The sequence below is a fragment of the Corythoichthys intestinalis genome, chromosome 13 (assembly GCF_030265065.1).
Source record: "Corythoichthys intestinalis isolate RoL2023-P3 chromosome 13, ASM3026506v1, whole genome shotgun sequence".
Taxonomy (NCBI): Eukaryota; Metazoa; Chordata; class Actinopteri; order Syngnathiformes; family Syngnathidae; genus Corythoichthys; species Corythoichthys intestinalis.
Window position 1 is genome coordinate 45,200,374 of NC_080407.1, and position 22,478 is coordinate 45,222,851.

Below are 22,478 nucleotides of genomic sequence, written 5' to 3' on the forward strand. Positions count from 1 at the left end.
GTTGATGCCATTGACGGTCATGTACGTCCAAATTTCCCATTCATTTTCAATGGCATTTAAATTGCATTGACGCCAATGTACACAGATGCCATTGACAGCCATGTATCTCAGTTATATTGACGTCAATGTACTTGGACTCCATGAACACATGTGTAAGTTGATGCCATTGACGGCCATGTACGTCCTAATTTCCCACTTATTATCAATGGCGTTTACATTGCATTGATGCCCATGTACACAGATGCCATTGACGGCCATGTAAGTCAATTCTATTGATGCCAATGTACGTCCAAATTTCCCATTCATTTCCAATGGCATTTACATTGCATTGACACCCATGTAAATAGATGCCATGGGTGTCAATTCTATTGACGCATATGTAAGTCGATGCCATTGACGGCCATTTACGTCCAAATTTCCCATTCATTTCCAATGGCATTTACATTGCATTGACACCCATGTAAACAGATGCCATGGATGTCAATTCTATTGACGCATATTTAAGTCGATGCCATTGACGGCCATTTACGTCCAAATTTCCCATTCATTTTCAATGGCATTTACCTTGCATTGACGCCCATGTACACACATGCCATTGACAGCCATGTACGTCAATTCTATTGATGCCAATGTACTTGGATACTATTGACGCAAACGTACATTTGTGATATGTTGACTGACAGCTAGTCGGTTAGCCACATGGTTGCTATTGTTTAGCTACATCTGGATTCATTACCTTATTACTATTCATCCTTCACACAGCCTTTGGAAACCAATTTTGTTAAATCCATCTGCAGGTGACCGGGAGATTGATTTTTGATTTTACGACACTGTGCGGGTGTGCACAGCTGGTCCTCATGGGAAACAGTCTTCCATACGGCAAAACATACCTTTGTCCAATGGTGTCGCTAAAATCAACCAAAACTAAAAAGTTACGCCTCTTTGAATACTAAATTACCGTGTACTCGAATGTGATACAGCTGCTATAATGGCTTGGTAATTGTCTGCCATTGGAGAGTGGTATACGTCCAATCCATTTGAGGTGGAAGGGTGACAGCGAATGAACGTTCGTTCATTCGCTGCCACCCTCCCACTTCAAATGAATTGGACGTCTACTAGCGATAAACTAATTTAAAGTGTTTATATTTACAGCAACCTATTGGGATACCAACAACACCGCAAAGAGACGTCACTCAATGAATCCGTTTATTTCTTATCAGGCATTCAAACGACGTATCAACAGGATAAATGACTAAAACCAACATTTGCTAGTGTAAAGGGGCCGGAAAATGATTCAAACATGCAATCAAATCTTCCAAAACTAAAACGCGCCATCTTTTATTACAAAAATATTACTCTGAGTTAACTGAAACCCATCACTGGGCATCGCCCGGAAAACAATCGGCTGTTGAAATGGACCGTGCGAGTCATCAAACTCAACCTTTGAGGTTTTTTATTCAGTAGACAAACAAAAAAAACTGCATAGCGCTGCAGAACCGATGCCTGAGAGCGTTAGCTTCCACGTAACCACGACACGCATACAGATGGATGCTTTTCATGGATACGAACTTTGAAAGGAACTAATTTACAGAAAGTGAACTCTGATGTGACAGTGACGTGCCCGCCCGCACCCCCAAAAAATTCAAAAGTATCATCAGGTGGAGCACAAAACTGATTCTGAACAGAACAGAACATCCTTCTGCTGTGAATTTTGAAGTGGCTCGGATGTCCGAGAGTTAATTCTGGGGCGGAGGGGGCGGGGGTGCTGGGGGCATGCCAAATGGCGGCATGCCGGGCACCCCCATCCCCATCATGACATAGTTGGAAGGGTCCATCGGCGGCGGGGGCGGCGGAGGGGCGTACATCATGTTGGCTGAGCCGGGGGGCGGCGGCGGGGGAGGAGGAGGAGCTCCTGGTGGCAGCGGCGGCTGGACTCCAGGGGGAGGCGGGACCATGGACGGGGCGCCCATGGGCGGTGGGGGTTGGGGCGCCGATACCGCGGGCTGCTGTTGCCACGGAGGGAGACTTCCGGTCCCCGGGCTGGATGTGGTGGGGGTATCTGCGGTAAAGGGGGGCGGTTAGCATTGATTCAACGAATGAGCACAACCGAAACGTCCTTACTTTGTTGCCAGGGCAGCGGCGTGCTCGTCGCCATGCTGCTCGTCGGAGGAGGAGGCGGTGCCGGCTGTTGCCATGGCGGCAGGGGACCCGAAGGGGGCGGAGGCGGCTGACTGTTGGGAGGTGGCGGCGGAGGTGGCATCATGCCCATCGGGGGTGGCATCATTCCTAGAGAGGAAAAATGGTTCGTGAATCAGGTTTTTTTGGTCGTAATATCTTCAATTTTTTTTTGCTTGCAATGGAAAAACCTCAAAAGAATTTTTTTTTTTTTTCCCAGTGGTCGATTAATCGATGAACAAGTTAGTTTGAATAATCGAGTAATCGTGTAAAGAACATAGAAAATTAAAACACCTGAACTGAGCCTCAATGGTATTAGGCTCGAGCGTATGACGTGACACTCGCGAGGTTTCCGCCGCTATCGCCATTGTGGAAGCGAGAAACAAACTGAGGCATTTCAACACAGGTCGCTCTTTAAAAATGGTTGGAAATTATTGTGCGGTAAAGAATTGCAACAACCGATCGAATAGAAAGGAGAATGTACAGCTCGACGGAACACCATTGAGTTTCTTCCGGATCCCTACATGGAGAAAAGGCGAGGAAAAGCTCATATCTGAACTTACCAAACGTCGAAGAATGGCATGGGTGGCCTCTATCAGAAGGGCATAACGTTTGATTCTCCAGTTACACACTGAGTTTGCTCTATGCACTTCCACTCCGGTAAGTTAATTTCATTTGTTTACGCAAATTTCAGTAACTAAGTCGGCCTGTTGTTAGCTATTGCTACAGCTAAACAACTAGCATGCATACATGTGCATTGTCTTCATAAGACATAATTCCTATCGTTGCTAAATGAAAAAGCTGTAATATTTTGACATGAGAGAGTGGCAAAGAATTTGTACACAGGCTACATTTTATGCAGCAAAAGATTTGTACATCCGTGGTCACAGACTAATGTAAACACACATTGCCTACCTTTGCTAGAAAGATGGTGTTGCCGTTTGCTATGGTCATAAAGTGAAGATCCTGCACCCATCCGCAGCAAAACTGTTCGTAGCTTTGTAGCGATTTGTAGTTTCGGAATTGCTGATGAGTGTTGTAACATATACCAAACACTAAATACAGCATGATGTCCATTTCGCGTAGTGGTGGAAGCTTGTCGACATCTTTATTCCATTTGTGTTCGGCTTGCTCGTGAGGGTCAACATTGTTCACATCCTTAAAATTGCTCACATATCTGTCCTTCGCCGTGGTAACAAGTTTGTCTCTGTTTCGAACTGGCAAGTTTTCCCTACATTTTTCCATCTTTGGCACTCGTAGTTGAATTGTATTTGCCGTTAAGTTTAAATGTCCCGTGATGCAGACGTGCTTCCGCAATGGCTGTGTTGTCGCAAATCTCGCACGATCCCGTGCTGCTGTGACGTAAACGCTCGAGCCTAATAAAAAAAAAAAAATGATCTAAGTGCAACAAAACAACAATTGGCTAACTTACATAGCAAAAGTGCTAGCTTAAATGCTGTAAAATGCTCACGTTTTAATTTTACAATGCTCAACACAAAATGGTTCAAACACATATTGCCACAGAAAAAACGCTAAATATACCAATAAACTAAATTACGAATGTGTTAAAAAAAAAAAAAAAACAAGCTCAAACAAAAAATTAGCTTATGTTGTTGGTCTGAACAGTGAGCGGCTGGATTAAGCCATGTGAAATTAATTATGTCATAGTCGCTGTCGCGACGAAAGGGCAGTGTATACACCCTAATCAATTAAATGAAATGCAAACACTTTCAAAACAAACCATTACAATGCCACATAATAAAACGAATACTCGAAGTAGCAAAATTTGAATATTTTTTTTCTAATCAAATTACTCGAGTTAATCGATTAATCGTTGCAACACTACATTTTACACAAAACTCCAAAAACGGGCCGTACAAAAGTATTGGCGCCCGTTGAAAACCACATGATGCTTCTCTAATTTGTGTAATTAATAGCACCTGTTACTTACCTGTGGCACATAACAGGTGGTGGCAATGACTAAATCACACTTGCAGCCAGTTAAAATGGATTAAAGTTGACTAAACCTCTGTCCTGTGTCCTTTGTGTACCACATTGAGCATAGAGAAATGAAGACCAAAAAATGTCTGAGGACTTGAGAGGCAAAATTGTGAGGAAGCAAGGGCAATCTCAAGGCTACAAGTCCATCTCCAAAGACCTGAATGTTCCTGTGTCTATCGTGTGCAGTTCGTCAATAGATGTAAAGCCCATGGCACTGTGGCTAACCTCCCTAGATGTGGACGCAAAAGAAAAGTTTACGAGAGATTTCAACGAAAGCTTGTGCGAATGGTAGACAAAGAACCTCGACTAACATCCAAACAAGTTCAAGCTGTCCTGCAGTCCGAAGGTACAACAGTGTCAACCCGTACTATCCGTTGGCATCTGAATGAAAAGGGACTTTATGGTAGGATACCCAGGAAGACCCCACTTCTAACCCAGTGCCATAAAAAAGCCAGGCTAGTTTACCAAAACTTACCTGAGAAAGCCAAAAACGTTTTAGAAGAATGTTCTATGGTCAGATGAGACAGAAGTAAAGCTTTTTGGGGGAAAGGCATCAACATAGACTTTACAGGGGAAACAACAGTCAAACAAGGCAGAGGTTTTTCTGACGTTTTGGGTTGCTTTGCGGCCTCTGGCACTGGACTGCTCGATCGTTCGTGTGCATGCCATTATGAAGCCTGAAGACGACCAACAAATTTTGCAGCATAATGTAGGAACCAGTGAGAGAAAGCTGAAAGCACCCTTCAAATTTCAGAGACCTGGAGCATTTGGCTAAAGAAGAACGGTCTAAAATTCCAGCAAAGCATCGTAAGAAACTCTGATGGATACCGGACGCGGTTGTTCGAATTTATTTTGTCTAAAGGTTGTGCTACCACCAATACTGTTGTCTGGTCCAGAGTTTTATGTAAAATGATTATTACATTTTCCCCCATTCTCTTTTGTTTTTTTCATTGCAAGCAAAATAAATGGAAGATATTACTACATAAGCATTAGTAATTGCAATCATTTTCAGGGAGAAATTGAGCATTATCTGACAGAATTGCAAGGGTGCAGATACCTTTGGCCACTACTGTATTAGAGATTGTATACGAATTTTTTTTAAGGCCGTTTCAAACTCGCGGCAGCTGAGTGTGAAGGTTCAGCATTAATCAATTCATGTGTATAATAATGTCCGTAACTATGCACGGCCCCCTTATGAGATGATCGGATTGGGAAGCTGTGACGCAGGGGTAAGCGAGTAGGAAGAACGGGAGAACAGGTGAAATAGCGAGAGATAGCGGTCCCATGTCACGGCAGCTCGGTGTTATTTTGTTGGTTCTCTTTATTATTGTTAACACAATAAAGTGGGTAAGCCAGTACGGACTCCTCTCCTTCTTCCCCATATCCGGAGCATTACAGTAGTTTGGATCAGACTTTTTGGCGGTGGATGGCCGTCTTGGACGGAAGGCCAAGTTTGAATGAATTTGAGCTGAAAGGCGGGGCCCAAAATAGAAGTTTCGCGCTAACGTCAGCAAGGGGAAGGTGTACTTATACTGTATATCTGTGCTATCAGGCTTTTTCGGCGGACGGATACACACAATCAAGGCTGATGAAACTTTGATAAATGTGCTTTTTTTTGCCCAAGTTTCGGAAGCTCTGGGACACTTGAAAAATGACTTTCATACCTCTCCTTGCTCAGGTAATGGTACCTCGGTGTGCGTTTGTGTGGAAATGTAGTTCACGAACAACAACAAAAAAAACTATTCACCTTCTCGCCGAAATTAGTAAAACTCTTTACACGGCTATTAAGAATTTCCCCCTACTCCTTGAAATGGGTCCGTTAACAGAAGGACCACTATTGTTGTGGAAATGTAGTACGTAGGGCCAAATAAAAGGAAAAAGAAGGACGACGATCTGGGTCTGCAACCCGCAGAGAATGTGCGATTGAGAAACACATTTGTAATTGCAAGTAGTTTGATAGCGTACCCATGGGGTGACCATGAGGTCCTGGACCCTGACCCATCGGGGGAGGCGGCGGCTGCATCCACGGTGGAGGCATGCCATTGGGGTTCGGGGGCATAGGAGGCCCACCCATACCGGGCATCGGAGGTGGGAAGTTGTGAGGGGCGCCTGCGTGCATGGCGTGGAAGTTCCTGTTGTCGTTGGCGCCTGAGGCCATCCAGGGAGGCCGGTTCTGAGTCCCAATAAAAATCATAGTCAGAAACAATCTAAAATGGCAACAGGAGTATTTCTGCGGGGGAAACGAACCGGCGGCACTTGGTTGCTCGGCGCAGAAGGCCGAGGGGGTCCTCCCGGCGCGCCGGAGTGTGGCGCGCCCGGTCCCGGAATCGGGGCTTCACCCAGCTCGGCCATGAGCGACAGGTACTCCTTGTCCATTCGAGCCTTGTCCTGCGCTGACTGTGGGGGCTCGCCGCCCGCTGCTCTTTGGGCGGCAAAAGTACTAGGCGACAGAAAGAGGAAAAGATTGACATTTTAACATCAAGAACAAATCCAGAGGAAGGAACGGATGGTTACCTGGTATACTTGCAGTCAGAGGAGATGTGGCCCGCTCCGCCGCACTTAGTACACAGGGTGGTGTTGGTGATGCTGCGGGGCTCGGTGTTCTGCCAAGGACGAAGGATCCTACGGAGACCAGATGATTCAAATTTTTTAAATTCTTGCTCAACAGAGGCTTCGGGGTTCAAGGTAAATCTCCAACCTACCTGTTGTCATCTTCCCGCAACGTTCCATTAAGCCTGGCGAGCTCTCTTAGCTGCATCTTGCGCAGATCGTTCTGGTCCTCGGGAGTCTCGATACCTTGCTTCAGGATGTTACGAATCTGAGGAGGACCTTGCGTTTACCAAAACATGCCGAAAGGTAAACCGCGGGCGGGGACGGCGAAAACCATACCTGCTCCACTGCTTTCTTGACGTTCTCCATGGTGTTTGCCGTGACCAAAGCGTGGAGAGGTTCGTCTTCGCCGGGCAGCATCTGTCCGTCCTTCCTGCCCACTTTGCCCTCCTTCACCGAACCTTTGCCGCGGATCATGATTTTGGCGCAGCATTCTTTCTCGATGTTCTTCAAGGTGTTCCCGCTGAAGAGGAAACGTTCGCGCCAATGAGAACGGGAGAAAGCCCGCACGACTTCTAGCGTTGCGCATCGATGGGATCCGGGACTAACGCAAATTCTCCCGGAACCAAATTTTATTTCGATTCAAAGTTTCGATGTCCTGACTGCATAAAATAGCTGCCATTTTTTTCCCCATACTTCACTCCAGTAATACTGTTCTGCTGTGAGCACCAGCCAACAGCAGTTTTGTCTGAGGACCCTACTGCATGGTGGTGGAACAAAAACATCCTTTGCTGTCAGATTTCCCTTCCTCAAATTGATGCGTTCAAGGTTCATCTACACCCAGTGAACGTGTGTTCTCCGCTGCAGGAGACACTGTCTGGAACGCTGACACTTACTGCCTGAGAAGGCAGATATGATCATTTTCCTCAACAAAATCTGTTTCTGATTTTATACTGTGCATGCGGCTAATCTGGACTGCGTTTTGCAAGTTGTTTGTTTGATATTCTGTACTAAAAATGCCTGCAGCATAAGACACTCTAAAGCATAGGCAAAAGAATACAGTGGGGCAAATAAGTAGTCAGCTACTAGTTGTGCAAGTTCTCCCACTTGAAAAATATTAGAGAGGCCTGTAAGTGTCAACATGGGTAAACTTCAACCATGAGAGACAGAATGTTGGGGGGGGGGACTGAAAATCACATTGTTTGATTTTTAAAGAATTTATTTGCAAATTATGGTGGAAAATAAGTATTTGGTCAATACCAAAAGTTCATCTCAATACTTTGTTATATACCCTTTGCAATAACGGAGGCCAAACGTTTTCTGTAACTCTTCACAAGCTTTTCACACACTGTTGCTGGTATTTTGGCCCATTCCTCCATGCAGATCTCCTCGAGAGCAGTGATGTTTTGGGGCTGTCGTTGGGCAACACGGACTTTCAACTCCCTTCACAGATGTTTTAATGGGTTGAGATCTGGAGACTGGCTAGGCCACTCCAGGACCTTGAAATGCTTCTTACGAAGCCACTCCTTTGTTGCCCTGGCTGTGTGTTTGAGATCACGGTCACCCTGAAAGACCCAGCTACGTCTCATCTTCAAAGCCCTTGCTGATGAAAGGAGATTTTCACTCAAAATCTCTCGATACAAGGCCCCATTCATTCTTTCCTTTACACAGATCAGTCGTCCTGGTCCCGTTGCTGAAAAACAGCCCCAAAGCATGACGTTTCCACCCCCATGCTTCACAGTGGGTATGGTGCAATTCAGTATTCATTTCCTCCAAACAAGAGAACCTGTGTTTCTACCAAAAAGATCTACTTTGGTTTCATCTGACCATAACACATTCTCCCAGTCCTCTTCTGGATCATCCAAATGCTCTCTAGCGACGTGTACTTTCTTTAGCAGGGGGACACGTCTGGCAGTGCAGGATTTGAGTCCCTGGCAGCGCATTGTGTTACTGATAGTAACCTTTGTTACCGTGGTCCCAGCTCTCTGTAGGTCATTCAGTAGGTCCCCCCGTGTGGTTCTGGGATTTTTGCTCACCGTTCTTGTTATCATTTTGACGCCACGGGGTGAGATCTTGCATGGAGCCCCAGATCGAGGGAGATTATCAGTGGTCTAGTAGGTCTTCCATTTTCTAATAATTGCTCCCACAGTTGATTTCTTTACACCAAGCGTTTTCCCTATTGCAGATTCAGTCTTCCCAGCCTGGTGCAGGTCTACAATTTTGTCTCTGGTGTCCTTCGACAGCTCTTTGGTCTTGGCCATAGTGGAGGTTCGAGTGTGACTGACTGAGATTGTGGACAGCTGTCTTTTATACCGATAAAGAGTTAAAACAGGTGCCATTAATACAGGTAACGAGTGGAGCCTCGTTAGAATTTAGACCTCTTTAACAGCCAGAAATCTTATTTTTTTGTATGTGACCAAATACTTATTTTCCACTCTGATTTGGAAATTATTTAAAAATCAAACAATGTGATTTTGTTTTTTTTTCCACATTCTGTCTCTCATGGTTGAAGTTTACCCATGTTGACAATTACAGGCCTCTCTATTCTTTTCAAGTAGGCGAACTTGCACAATTGGTGGTTGACTAAATACTTACTTGCCCCACTGTATAAACTAGGAGTGGGAACCTCTTGGTACCTCACGATAGGATACGATTTGCGATACAAAGCTCACGATAACAATGATCTGACGATATGGCGATACAAGGATTATCGATACATTGGTCAGGAAATCATTCTAGGATATTCCACAAACAACTAATAAACAGAAAAACAAGCTTCTGTTGTGAATTGGAATGAGTTTATCACTTGTAAACGTCCAATCCATTTTAAGTGGCAGGGTGGCAGCGAATCATTCGCTGCCATCCCTCCCACTTCAAACGGATTTAACGTCTATGGCCGTCAATGGCAGCCAATGCCAGGCAATGAGGTAATTTTGGGCCATTTAATGTCATTTACCAGTTGATTTTCGGTTACTTCCTGTTGATTTTGGGGTATTTTATGGATCACTTCCTGTTTATTTCGAGTTATAGAACAGGAAGTGACATGGGAATCACCCGAATCAATAGGCAGTGACTCAAACTCAACAGGAAATGACCTGGAAATGCCCCAAAATGAACAGCAAGTAACCTGTAAATGCCCTGAAAATCAGACAGAATAACTGTAAATGCTCGTTTCGAATGAACGTTCCCAGTCTAAATGATTGGACGTCGGGCCCCATCAATGCAGCCTTATGGTTAACTAAGACACGATTATGGTGGAAGATTTTGGTAGCAACTTGTTGGTTTTTATTTATTTATTTATTTTTTTTTTACAGTGACTGCTTTTTAAAATGATATCTCGATTCGTGGCAGGAGCATATCGATAACCTTTTGGGATACGAAGTATCGCGATATATCACTATTTCGATAAATTGTCACACCCCTAGTATAAACCATGCATTTTTCTGACTCTGCCTTTTAAAAGAATCTAAATCGAGAATCGTTAGGAACCGGAATCGAAACGTGGAGTCGGAACCGTTCAAATTCAAACGATGCCCAACCCTAACGACTTCCACCCGGAGCTTCCGACTCACCGCGGTCCGATCAGAAGACCGACAAAGTTGATCTCGGGATATTCGTCTTGCGGAATCATCACTTTGTCGTTCACTCTGGTGGCTGGAGGTCTACATGGGGAAGTTAAAGTGAAAAAAAATGAAAACGCCATTTCTCCATTGTCAAAGTTTTTTCCCCCCACATACTTGTAATCGGCAGGTGGCTTGAAATCCGGGTTGAGTCCGACCATTTCTGTGATGAGGGCGTGCCGCTCCTCTTCGATCTTCTTGCGCGTGCGATACTCGCGAGTGTTCAGCCTTTTGCCCTCGCTGTTGTAAATGGGCTCCGGCGAGGGAGACCTGGAGTCATACGGGAGACAAGGAAGAAATCGTTGGTTTTAATTCTCGAAAACCGAGCCGATCGGCAACGCGCAGTCGCAAAATCTCCCTACGGCTAAACTCAAGAATTTTTTCCCCCTTTCTTTTTGGTCATGATATAATGTCCTGGCATAAAATATCGATTGTTTAGCCTATGACTTGAGGAATACGACCCTGGCGTAACCAGAGCCGTGTGATGTTCCAATACTGAAACGCGTGGCCATAGTAACACCTGCATACAGGATTGTTGGCCTAAAAGAGAGAACAGTCGGGAGGAAAGTGAAATCCTAAGCAGAGGCGCTGAGAGTTGCTCGGTGTCCGCGCCTCCCCTTCGGATGCTGAAAAACCTGCGTTGCTGCGTTAGGGAGGCTCTGTGCTTGAAAAAGGGTTAGAATTGACGGAACGGGGGGTAATTTGGGTTAGAGGAAAGGAATTAGGATTAGATATCCACCTTTTCCTACGCTCTCCCAGCAGAGAGAGACATTTATTAAGCATGTGACGTGGAGCACATGAAGGGAGACAAAATCAAGTCAAGAGTAACTCCAGCGGTGACGACGTCAAGCACCTCCGCTCGGTCGTCCCGAGAGATTAAAAAGAGTTTCGGCTGCAAGAATCAACCTTTGGGTTGCTGTTTCGAAGCTGAAAAACTCCAGTGGACGGGGACACACATACTGACAACGGAGAATTTACGACTCCTCGTCATCAGTGGATCCTCGGTGAACAGATATCCCTGAAAGATTGATTTAAGCGGATTCCCCGGCCCGGGGGCTCTCACCGAGCCGGGCTACCCAGCCGGCCGGGGTTAATGACACCTCGTCAGTGTCGTTTTCGTCAACGAACAATTTTTGTCATGACGATGACGTCACGCTGACGCACTGAAACTGTTTCTTGGGAGACTAAAACATAACGAGATGGATGCCAGTTGTCGTCTGACACGAGAACGAGATGAAAATTCGCCATATTTTCCGTCATAAATTCACAATATTTTCTTAGTGTGTAGTTAGAACACATTCAGCAGTGTTCGGCCGTGTCACTCATGTGACGTGCTATCAGTTTTGGGTCGTCGTTGAAAAGATTAGCAGTTGGGATTTGGAGTCCCATTCCTTCGTGATGTGATCAGTACGGAGGACAGACCTGCAAGGCTCAGTCTAAAGGACGGATTTTGACCCGCGGTGGATCTGTGTGCACTCAGAGTTTAAGATAAACGGTTTAGGGTCATACAAATATATTAGTTGGTATTAGGCCTACACAATATGTCACAATATGCACAACAGGATGTGGGACTTTTTTTTTTTTTTTAAGGATTAAGGTCGTCATAAGAAAAAAATAGGACAGCCTAAAGAAGCCTGTGTGTGTTCTAACAAATTTGGTCATATGGATATTTTAGATTATTTTACATTCAAGAACAGAACTACAAGATTTTATTTTAAATCGATGCAATTTCTGTTGAGGAATACATGAGGACACCCCCACATTCAATCCAGGGGTATCACATCAGGTGCACATGATTAGAACATCATTACCCAGTGTTTTGAAGGGAGGATTGCCTTATTTAAACCTCACATTTAGTTTGGTCTGCCCCTGACTGTTGAAGTGAGAGAAAACACCATGGTGAGATCAAAGGAGCTGTCGGAGGACTTCAGAAAGAAGATTGTAGACGCTTATGAGTCTGGTAAGGGATTTCAAAAGATCTTAAAAGCCATTCCACTGTCCAGAAAATAGTCTACAAGTGGAGGGCATTCCAAACAACTGCCAACATGCCCAGGTCTGGAAGGAATTCGGCCTCCCGGCCAAGCCGCTGGAACCGCAACAGCCGAGAACCAGTAGGCGTCCCGCTGGCGCAGCCACAGCAAGTCGGCCAGAAAGGCCAAAAAGAAAGCTCACCAAGAACAGGTTGAAAATTTATTCGTCGACAGTGATCAAATAGCAAGGCAAAAACAGACAATGGAGAGGAAATGCTGGATCCAGGGTCAGCAAAACAGTGGATACATCTAAATGTACCCGAGAAGCGACAGTTGTTAGCTAAACGTTCAGTCTTTTGAAAGCTGCGGTGGAGTGGGCCGGGCGGAAGTGGGATCCGAGGGATCCTTCTGTGGCAGGTTTGGGCGGTCAAGTTCGTGTGTCATCTTTCGTGGCTGGGTTGTGGTTGCCACGGCAACTGAGGCATGTCTTGACGTCTAAGTTGCCGAGCTATCAAGTTGTGTCCTTCGTAGGGCAAGGGTGTTCTGACCCCACTGAAGAGATGCTGACGTCCTTTCCTTCGCTTATCAGGCAAGGGCAGAGAAGCTGGTCAACTTTACTGTATCAAATGGCATGGCGTAACGTCTCCTTAATGCTTTACTATTAGAGCTGAAACGAGTACTCGAGCAACTCGAGTAACTCGAGTTTAAAAACTGATCCGAGTAATTTTATTCACCTCGAGTAATCGTTTATTTTGACAACTCTAAGCATCACGTTTTGCTCGGACTACTTTTCTTTTAATGCGGGACAACGCGCTGTCACGTGCGGAGAGGAAGAAAAAAAAAAAAAAAAATTACTGCAGCCGACAGCCGCCACAAACGACGCCGACGTTGCTAAATACTAGCCCGCACGATGCTACGTTGGTACAGGTAGCGTCTCATGCGTCTCATAGAGATCACATATATGTTGAACTAGATGCTAAATGACAGACTCGGCCGCGTCTGGGCAGCTTTAGTAAACAGCCGCCATCTTAAAGCAGTAGAGCGCTAAGCGCTAATAAAGAGCGCTAAGCGCTAATAAATAAGATTAACGTTACTGTCGCTACTAGCTCACGTAACGTTAGCCCTGCGGAGGGCGAGGTTTCAATTAATTATGACCACTGTCGATGCGTGGCTAACGTGTCTTACATACAGGCTTTAACGTAACATAGCCTTGTGGAGTGATGAGGGTGTAAAATAAAAACTTAATCATGCTAACTCTCAATTTTAGCTCAGTAGTCATTGCTGGATAAAACACCAAGTAGCACTGGTCCCTAATGTGCTCCAATACAGCCTGTATCATACATTTATTTTGAACACTGCAAAAACTCAAAATCCTATCAGGACTTGCAGTTTAGACTAACTTAAAACTTAACTAGAACTTAAAAATGGCTTGACACAGAGAGAAATTCAATTGAAAGACGTGGGAAAAAATCCTAACTTATAAGTGATTTGTGTTATCAAGCGTAACGGCATTTTTAAGTAAGATATATATATATATTTTTTAATAAGATCTAAAAGTTTTTTGAGTGAAAGCAGTGAATTAGTCTTTTTTTTTTTTTTATTCTAGTTACATCTGAGATGCAATTGTTGGCTGTTTTCAACAATATACATCGAAAATAAAGACATTGACTGAAAATGGTTCAAAATTAGATGAAATGTCTTGTTTTCTCATGTATATTTATAATTGCTCTTCACCTAAAAATATATTTGTTTTATCCGATTACTCGATTAATCGATAGAATTTTCAGTCGATTAATCGATTACTAAAATATTCGATAGCTGCAGCCCTATTTACTATAATAAATTTGTTAAACTAATGTAAACAGTTATAGGGTGTCTGCGAGACAGGTAACTACCCCATTCACCGTCCAAGCCAAGTTCACCCAGAGAGCAGACCACAAGATGCTAAAAGAAGTCTCCAAAAACCCTACAATGTCATCACGGGACCTATAGCAGGCTCTTGCTACTGTTGATGGTCAGAGACTTCAAAAGTTTGACCTTCATGGGAGGAAAACTTTGCTCTCCAAGCTGAACTTTGCCAGAGCGAATGTAGACAAAGAACAGGACTTAATGTTCTTTGGACAGGTGAATCTAAAAATGAATTATTCTGACACCAGAACAGAGGACATGTTTGGCGTAAACCCAATACAACATTCCAGGAAAAGAACCTCGTACCAACTGTGAAGCATGGAGGTGAAAGTGTCATGGCTTGGGGATGCGTTGCTACAATAGGACCTGGCCAGCTCACCATCATATAATCCACCATGAATTCTATCGTGTATCAGAGGGTGCTTGAGGAACATGTGAGATCATCTATGAAAATATTAAAGCTGACCCTGCAACATGAGAATGACCCAAATCATACCAGTAAATCCACCAAGGACTGGCTTAAAAGGAAAAAATGGAGAGTCCTGGAATGGCCGAGTCAAAGCCCAGATCTTTCATCCTATTGAGATGCTGTGGGGTGACTTGAAACGGGCTGTGCATGCAAGAAACCGCTCAAATATATCACAGCTGAAAGTATTCCGCGTTGAGGAGTAGGACAAACTTTCTTCAGACCGATGTCAAAGACTGTTAGATGGCTACAAAAAGCATCTCACTTTAGTTATTTCAGCCAATGGGGGTAACACTAGCTATGAGGTGGTAGGGTGTCCAAACTTTTTCCTCAGTTTGAATATGCATTTTTGTTGATATATTTGGTTTAATAAGTAAAACAATGTGAAATGTTGTTTATCTGCAATTAAATCACCTTTTCCAGAGATAAAGAAAAAAAGATCAGACATTGATATATGAACATTTCTTAATAAAGAATTGAATATTTCATGGGGTTTCCAGATTTACACATGACTATGTGAAAACTTAAAGTGTGGTTAGGTGCGTATCAGGCTGTGAGCAACACCTGTTCTTTTATTTTTAGGTTTCAAATACATTTAATATTTTTGAAATAAACTGTTATACAAATCATCTATTTTGTGCCTCCTGGATCCATTTTTATAAATCATCATCATCATCATCATCATTCACAGATCAACGCCCTTAACCTGAATAAAACGGGATAATATGAATATAATGTGGTCATGGTGAGTCAGCCAAAGTCTTCCCAAACAAAGCTATTCAAGTCATCTGGTGAAAATTCTTCTAGTTTTAATATCGCAACATGAATCGCAAACACCCATAAAACCACCTCGTGGCATCCGGGTGAATTTAATTTATTAAAAATGATGTCATATTTTCCTGCTAAGTGTTCATTATCATCACGAAGATGGTGATGTCCTTGTAGACTCTACAATTATGTCCTCGTCTGTCAATGGTCATTCGAAATTGTTGGAAACCTTTTATTTATTCATAAACTAAATCTGTTTAAGTTTATAAATGAAAACATTTTGAGCAAATGTCGACTAAAACTAGAAATTTTCAAATGACTAAAATATGAACAATACTAATCAGTATTTTCGTCCCAAAAACTAAGACGAAAATTTAAAAGGGCTGCCAAAAACAACACCGGTTCAACCATAATGTATATGCAAAATAATGCTGTAAAAATGAGCATAATCTCAATGATTGGTAACCAAGAAGTTATTCCTACGCTGAAAATGCAAAATTAGGACCTCTGTTCAATTTGTCAAAGACGTCCAATCGTGTTCTTGTTCATTGCTATGGCTGCGTTCAGACTGCAGGCATTTCAGATTCCAATCAGATTTCCACCACAAATATGATTTTAAGGCTGACTGTTTATTTTTTAGCCAGTGTCCAAATCAGATCTGGGCCTATCACATTATGGACACGCCCGACAGGGTTCTGCGGTATTGAGGGCATTATCCAGCATAGAATGACCTCACGGAAGGTCAAAACCCGTGTGAGCTGTTCAGACTGAGAAGCATCTTGTCAGTATTGGATATGAAACTACTATGCACTTGCAAGTTGCAACAACTAATAGATTAAAATAAAGTGTTACCAAATACTATAACTAGCAATTAATGAAACAAATAGAACAGTAACTGAAGAAATTGGCACAGAACATAAATTTTGATCGTAATTTGTATCTGTAGCGCTGCAATGCATGCTAGGAGGCATGTTGGACAACAGCAAAGGTTGACTGTCTCCAAGTGATGGCCAAATGAAGCTTCTTGAAGCAATGAAGCTTTGCAGCATATTGGTGGTTCAGTTGGTCCTATGACAGTCATATGATGCCGCAATAAAACAAAGTGTTAACGATTAATATCTTTTGGTGTATATCCCATAATACACAGAGGAGAGCTGTGGCTTATAGTGTGGCTTATCTCTGAACAAATGCCATTTTTGTGCCAAATTTGAAGGGTGCGGCTTTTAGTCGGGTGTGCCATTTAGTGCGAAAATTATGGTATGTGGTTTCAATCCATCTCACAAAAAACGGATTTCTGTGCTTTGTGACTTCTGTAAAGCTGCAACAACTAATCGATTAAAATCAAATTAGTTGCCAACTAAGTTGATGAATGATTTTTCCCCAGCAGCCGTGAACAGTCCCGTTTGGGTCCTTGTGTGTGGGTTGGTGTGTGTAATATGATATGAAAGTAGGAGAGAGAGTTCACTGCTACACTCAGGTTGGGTTGCTGAATCACTAATATTATGAAACTAATCAAATATTTTTAAATAGTCATCCATTATGTCTTCATTGTTACATACAAAATGCCTAAAACAACTTCAACTTAATCGTTGAATTGAGTTCATTTTGTCTACACTTTTGGTTGCAAGTCTGAACAAGGTTCAGTGTGGACAGTCAGCCCTAAAAATCAGATTTGAGGAGGAATCAGATTGGAATCAGATTCGCCTGTGGTCTCAAAGCAGGCTAAGAGAGGATCAACAAAAAAGACATACTTTTAGGAAAAACCAACTCTTAAAAGCAACACTTGGGAACTTTTCAGTTTTAGTCGATTTTAGCGACGCCGGTGGACAAAAACACTGGTGTTTTGCCTTAAAAGAATCCACAGATAGAAGGACATGTAATTCTTAAAAGATATGTTAGTACGGGTTATAATAATTTCATAATAAAACCACTCTTAATGTTTTCATTTTAATAAAATTTTTAATTTTAAAACAAAGAATTAACGGGTAGGTCGCCATTGTTGTTGACGTCAACTGGACACTCTGCCAAACCTCCACAGTGTCACTCTTTACCTACATGAACATGTTGGTTCTCACCTTACAATTTGAACCCGGTATCATCAAGGACCGAGGGAATTTTGACGTTTTCTTCGTCATTGTCAAGAATCTGCATTGAACAAGGTAATGATGCTGGAACTTTTGTTTAGTGCCGTTCCAGTGAGATTTACAAACATGACTGCCTGAAGAAAACATCAAAATACCCTCAGTCCTTGATGATATAGGGTTGCATGTCAGGCAAAGGCATTGGGGAGATGGCTGTGGTTGAATCTTCAATAAATGCACAAGTTTACATTGAGATTTTAGACAGCTTTTGTATCCCTTCAACTGGAAATATGTCATTTTCCAAGATGACAATGCTCATGCCACAGTGCTAAAACTGTTAAAGCATTCCAGCACCAAACAAAGGTTCCAGCATCATCACTTTGTCCAGTGCAGATTCTTGACTATTGACACCTTGTCCAATGCAGATTCTTGACTCTGGACAAGGTAATGATGCTGGAACTTTGGTTTAGTGCCGTTCCAGTGAGATTTACAAAGATGACTGCCTGAAGAAAACATCAAAATTCCCTCAGTCCTTGATGATACAGGGTTGCATGTCAGGCAAAGGCACTGGGGAGATGGCTGTGGTTGAATCTTCAAAAAATGCACAAGTTTACATTGAGATTTTAGACAGGTTTTGTATCCCTTCAATTGAAAATATGTCATTTTCCAAGATGACAATGCATCATGCCACAGAGTTAAAACTTAAAAGCATTCCAGCACCAGCACCAAACAAAAGTTCCAGCATCATCACTTTGTCCAATGCAGATTCTTGACTCTTGACACCTTGTCCAATGCAGATTCTTGACTCTTGACAAGGTAATGATGCTGGAACTTTGGTTTGGTGCTGTTCCAGTGAGATTTACAAAGATGACTGCCTGAAGAAAACATCAAAATTCCCAAAAAGTAACATTTACTGACCACCACAATGTTTTTTTATTCATTTCTTTTAGTGTTTTTGAATGCTAAAGAGTTGCACTTTTGAACTAATTCATTATTTTTTAAGCTTTTTATCTGAGTTTGTTCCACATAATAAAATGTCTGAGGGAGTGCTCGTCCGAGGCTGGTGATTCCCTTTTTTTTTCTAGGGGTTGTATTATGGAAATAGTTAGCATCCAGATCTGTTGTGTGCTCTACATATCATTAGGGGACACAGTCAAACACAGCAGTTTGATTAGTTTTTGCATTACCCAAAAATGTTGATAGTTTGCCTCTACTAAGACGTCCAATGACGGCTTACTTTATTTTTGTCACGTAAAACCGCTATCCACGTTCGTGATCATCCTGCCTGTGTTCTCATTTTATCAGATGTCGACATTTTACAAATATGAAAAGATTTTATGAAGGTTGAAAGTTGCCAAGTGTTGCTTTAAGGCTTTAAAAGCTGTTGAAAAGTTACGCACCCAAACCTGTTTGAAAAAAAAGTGATGTATTTGCATCTATTGTCACAAGAAAGCAACTGCTCACAAACAAAAGGGGGAAGGAAATATGAAGCTAATTTGGCAAAAGAGGATTCAAGACAAGATTTTCTTGTTTCATAATTTGAATTAATTCTCCTCTGAGACTACCATTTTAAAAACTAACACACGTCATTCTCACTCTAACAACACAATGTTTTCCTTCCCCGTACAAAAAAAAAAAGGCAATAAGGTAGAGAAATTGTTACTGTTGATGGGTTTAATCTTTTTCCGACCTGTCCTCAGGGTTAACAGGGATTCCCAGGTCTCCTGTACGCAGTTTACGTGTCAGGTCTTCGATCTGCAGTTGGACTGGAAGAATTCAGGTTAGGAAAGAAAAACAAGGATGGGGAGAAATGTGGTTATCACAACACCATCAAAACGAGACAAGGCTCCGCCCGCGCAAGGGGAGCACCGTCTCGTCGCTCATTTTCGCGGCAAAACAAACAAACCAAAAAAAAAATATCAAATTCATGTCAGACAACACGGTTGTTAAGCTACAACATTTCCATGTTATTAACATTAGCGGGATGAACAGATTCAACATTTCACAATCAAGAACTCATTTCAAAACATATGATCGCATCAACATTCACATTTAGGTCAAAATCCGAACCCCCTACTAATATTACCTCATCAAAGCACATTTTTTTCTTAAATGTTTTTATGACATTTATACAGGACAGCCGTCTCAAAGTTGCAGCCCACGCAACAGTATTTTGCTGCCTTCATTTAATATCCAATTGAAGTAAACGCGCACATATATTGGAATGGGCAATGAATAAATTATTAAAAATGTTAAATGAAATTTCAATGAATTCGTTCAATTGAAACAGTAAATAATAATGAGTAAAAGGGAATTTTTCAAACAATTCTTAATAATAAAAATAAGCAAAATTTTATATTTAAATTTCTTTTTAATGAATGGGGTGGGGGAGAACAGACTATCGCCGCTTTCAGGCTGGATAAACTATCCGCAGCTCCTAGAACGGAAATCCGGCCATTTTCCAAAGTATCGGAATCGGGTGCAAAAGACCAACGTAAAAGCACTCAACAGTGTCAATGCGACCAACAGGCTCTGTAGTGTAAAAGTGAACGAGCATGTGTTCCAAACTGTGTCACACGATGGATGCAGTGAATTACTGTGACCACAAGGTGGCTGTAACAATGTAAAATGTTAACTGGCTTTAAACACTGGCGACTCTAGCCAGCACAATTTTTTTTTTTTTTTACTTAAATTACACAGTGATCCGTTTTTCACGGTTATTGGGGACCAGAACCCCCTGCAACAAGTGAAAACAATTAAGTCCCACCCCCCAAAAAAACTTGTTCTTGTTTGTGTTCAATGTATTCATTCAGATTTATCATTGGAAAGAGATACATTTAAGACATGTTTTTTCGATTTTTTCCGCCATAGTATAACTTAAAAAAACAATATATATATATGGCGGAAAACAAAGACAAGGCTGAAAAAGCAGTGTCTGCTCTTGCACCCCCCCATAAAATAAACTGATGCATTTTAATCCAAAAGAACTGTTGTGTTTGATGGAACAATATATCCATATGCTACCACAGCAGTTTCGTGGCGCATTAAGCCCCCAGACTTTTTAATTTGTTCGTTTTACCCTGGAGAGCCCTGTTTACAGACACCGCTTTTGTTTCAACCCAGCCATAAAAAGAATTATTTGAAATGTCAATCATTTTTATCTTAGAATCATTAACTGATATCTAATATTTACTTTGAAAAACTTATTTTATTCGTTTAAAAAAAAAAAAATACTCACATATTTTAAACTTATTACGTCACAATGAAAAAAATAGTGTCTAAATGGTTCACGGATATCTACCTCATTACTATTGTTTAATCGTATTTTTGTTTTTGTTACTGTCGAATTTTCTCCGATATTTTAGATGATAAATAATCAATCCAAACAAAGAAAACTTTGGGGGAAAAAAAATATTTAAAAGGGTATATATTTTGGGGAAAGAAAAAAAATCTTGATCACTCCTTGATGTCTGCGATTTCTGCATTGCGACCCTTGTTATATTACCGTGTTTCACCCTTAAAATCCCCAAAAAGTCCATCCGTGGCCATTCACAGCTGTGTCTTGAAACTCGGTGATACATGCTACACGGAGTTTTTGGATCGAAACAAGGTAAGTATGCGAAAATATCTCATTGAAATCATGGTGGTTAAGGTTTAGGAGTTACAAAAAAAAAGATTTTTATTAAATGCCCTGTTCAAAATTTTTCTTCCCCCAGATAGATTTTAAGCTTTCCAATGATGCAAATAGGACAATTTGAAATTTCGCCAAATTGTGGGTTTAAGAGTGGAACTTCAAGTCACCTGAGTGTTTTCCCCCATATATATTTCAATAAACGGTTTTTCAGCACTCCAAATGTACGAATTACGATCAGTATTAAACATGTTACTGTCCCACCGAATCATTTTCCAACAAAAATAAAGAAAAATCATTGTCTTTATTAAATGCTTCTTGAGTGAGTCCGCTCAAATCCGCTCAAGCTGCTCAATTACACACAATGAGTTGCCACGGCAACTGTTTAACAAGTTAAACGATGCACGCGGCGCATTGAAGTGTCGGCTTACAAGCGTCTCTGTCAATCATCGTTAACTTTAATAAGCACTGCCTGACCAAGAAAATTGTATCTGTATTTAACTTTTTATAGCATAAATGAAAAACCTGATCCTAGCCTATATGCAGACTATGCAGCTGCTTAGGGCCCCTGACCGCCTGGGGGCCCCCCAATCTGGCAATTGTTTAATTTGTGTTCTATTTTGTTTACTACAGTTTGCTTATTTGACTTTTGTGAGTTTTGAGACTTGATTATAAGCTTTAAAAAAAATAAAAATTCTTCCTTAACTTCTTTCTGTCCTCTTTAGAAAAAGGTTTGGGACTATCTACTGTAAGTACTGACAATCATTTGGGGCAGTTTGAAGAAGTTTGAAGTATGCAGTGCAACAAAATCTGATTAATATACAAAATATGGACGTATGGGTTGGATCGCACGTATGGGTTTCACAGTACACTGTGACCGAATGGTGGGCCAAAAATATGGGCCCCTTTGCATTATTTTGCTTAGGGCCCCCAAATGGCCTGGGCCGGCCATGCCTGATCCTTCTCACCCAAATCCGATCTTCTGAAAAATGTCCCAATTTCCAATCACGTGATCTATTCCCTTCAAAAACTGTTTTCGATAGCTATTTATTTCCCTCTTTTACAAACTGCGCTGGGTTCATGGAAATGATAAAAGTAGAGAGCAGCTTCCTAGTGTCTGCCACAGGCTCACCAATATCACATATCACATGATTCCATGAAGGCGTCCCAAAAGTCACTTTCCACTTGTTTTTTTCCCCCCAAGTATCATTGCAACCGCCTACAATTGACACTTTTTTTATGGCCAAATCAATGAGAAATTTAGCTTCATATGTGCTCGGTCCCAATGATACCTGCGACAAAATTCTT

General features: G+C 42.0%; 1 protein-coding gene across 2 annotated transcripts in view; it reads right to left on the reverse strand.

Moving 5' to 3' along the window:
• Positions 1–1,172: 1,172 nt before the first annotated feature.
• The window catches only part of sf1 (splicing factor 1), a 32,935-nt gene continuing 11,629 nt past the window's right edge, over positions 1,173–22,478 (reverse strand). The window contains exons 5-14 of one of the 2 annotated variants that reach the window (XM_057853786.1): positions 19,230–19,305; positions 10,464–10,616; positions 10,299–10,388; positions 7,066–7,249; positions 6,879–6,994; positions 6,691–6,798; positions 6,424–6,616; positions 6,142–6,349; positions 2,122–2,286; positions 1,173–2,059 (exon numbers count right to left, since the gene is read on the reverse strand). In XM_057853786.1, coding sequence (XP_057709769.1) covers positions 1,737–2,059; positions 2,122–2,286; positions 6,142–6,349; positions 6,424–6,616; positions 6,691–6,798; positions 6,879–6,994; positions 7,066–7,249; positions 10,299–10,388; positions 10,464–10,616; positions 19,230–19,305 — 1,616 coding nt within the window. In that variant the 3' untranslated portion in view covers positions 1,173–1,736. Of the gene's footprint in view, positions 2,060–2,121; positions 2,287–6,141; positions 6,350–6,423; positions 6,617–6,690; positions 6,799–6,878; positions 6,995–7,065; positions 7,250–10,298; positions 10,389–10,463; positions 10,617–19,229; positions 19,306–22,478 lie in introns of those variants that run through there. The other variant, XR_009066519.1, reaches the window with a different exon arrangement.